Raw genomic sequence first — 789 nt, forward strand, 5'->3', positions numbered from 1 at the left:
CCACACCCCCACCACACCCCCATCACACCCCCGCCACACCCCCGCCACACCCTCACCACACCCCCGCCACACCCCGCCACACCCACACCACACCCCCGCCACACCCTCACCACACCCCCACCACACCCTCACCACACCTCGCCACACCCACACCACACCCCCGCCACACCCCCACCACACCCCCACCACACCCTCACCACACCCCCGCCACACCCACACCACACCCCCACCACACCCCCGCCACACCCTCACCACACCCCCACCACACCCTCACCACACCCCCGTCACACCCCCACCACACCCCCACCACACCTCCGCCACACCCCCACCACACCCCCGCCACACCCCCACCACACCCCCAACACACCGCCGCCACACCCCCGCCAAACCCTCACCACACCCCCACCACACCCCCACCACCTTCAACAAGCAACACTCAGCCAACTTCTTCCCCAGCCTCCCCTGGGGAATGAGAGGCTGCAAAGGAGTGTAGGAGGAAGATGGACCGGAGTCCTCGTGCAGCAGACGGCTCCTGACAGGGAGGTGAAGTCAGGCGTCACCTGACGAGAGCCGGTTAACGGAAAGTGTCGCCGGACGGCAGGAAAACCAGACCGGCTGGGGAGCTGCAACATGCTGAGGCCATGAGAGCAGAGTCGTTACCCGACTCCCCCTACTTATCTTCCGGCTCAAACCGCAGGCTCACATGTGTCCTTCATAACGCCTGATTGATTGTCTCCCTCAGTAAAAGACGGACTTGAACTCACATTTTTTAGAGACACAGCATCCTAG

At 64.3% G+C, this 789-nt stretch overlaps 1 protein-coding gene across 1 annotated transcript in view; it reads left to right on the forward strand.

The window, feature by feature from the left end:
- LOC130133143 (uncharacterized) overlaps positions 1 to 493 on the forward strand; it is a 1,077-nt gene extending 584 nt beyond the window's left edge. The window contains exon 1 of the mRNA XM_056301934.1: positions 1 to 493. This exon is cut by the window's left edge and continues 584 nt beyond it. Within this exon, the coding sequence (XP_056157909.1) occupies positions 1 to 493 (493 nt within the window).
- Positions 494 to 789: the final 296 nt, after the last annotated feature.

This window comes from Lampris incognitus, unplaced genomic scaffold, assembly GCF_029633865.1.
Source record: "Lampris incognitus isolate fLamInc1 unplaced genomic scaffold, fLamInc1.hap2 scaffold_232, whole genome shotgun sequence".
In the NCBI taxonomy this organism is placed as follows: Eukaryota; Metazoa; Chordata; class Actinopteri; order Lampriformes; family Lampridae; genus Lampris; species Lampris incognitus.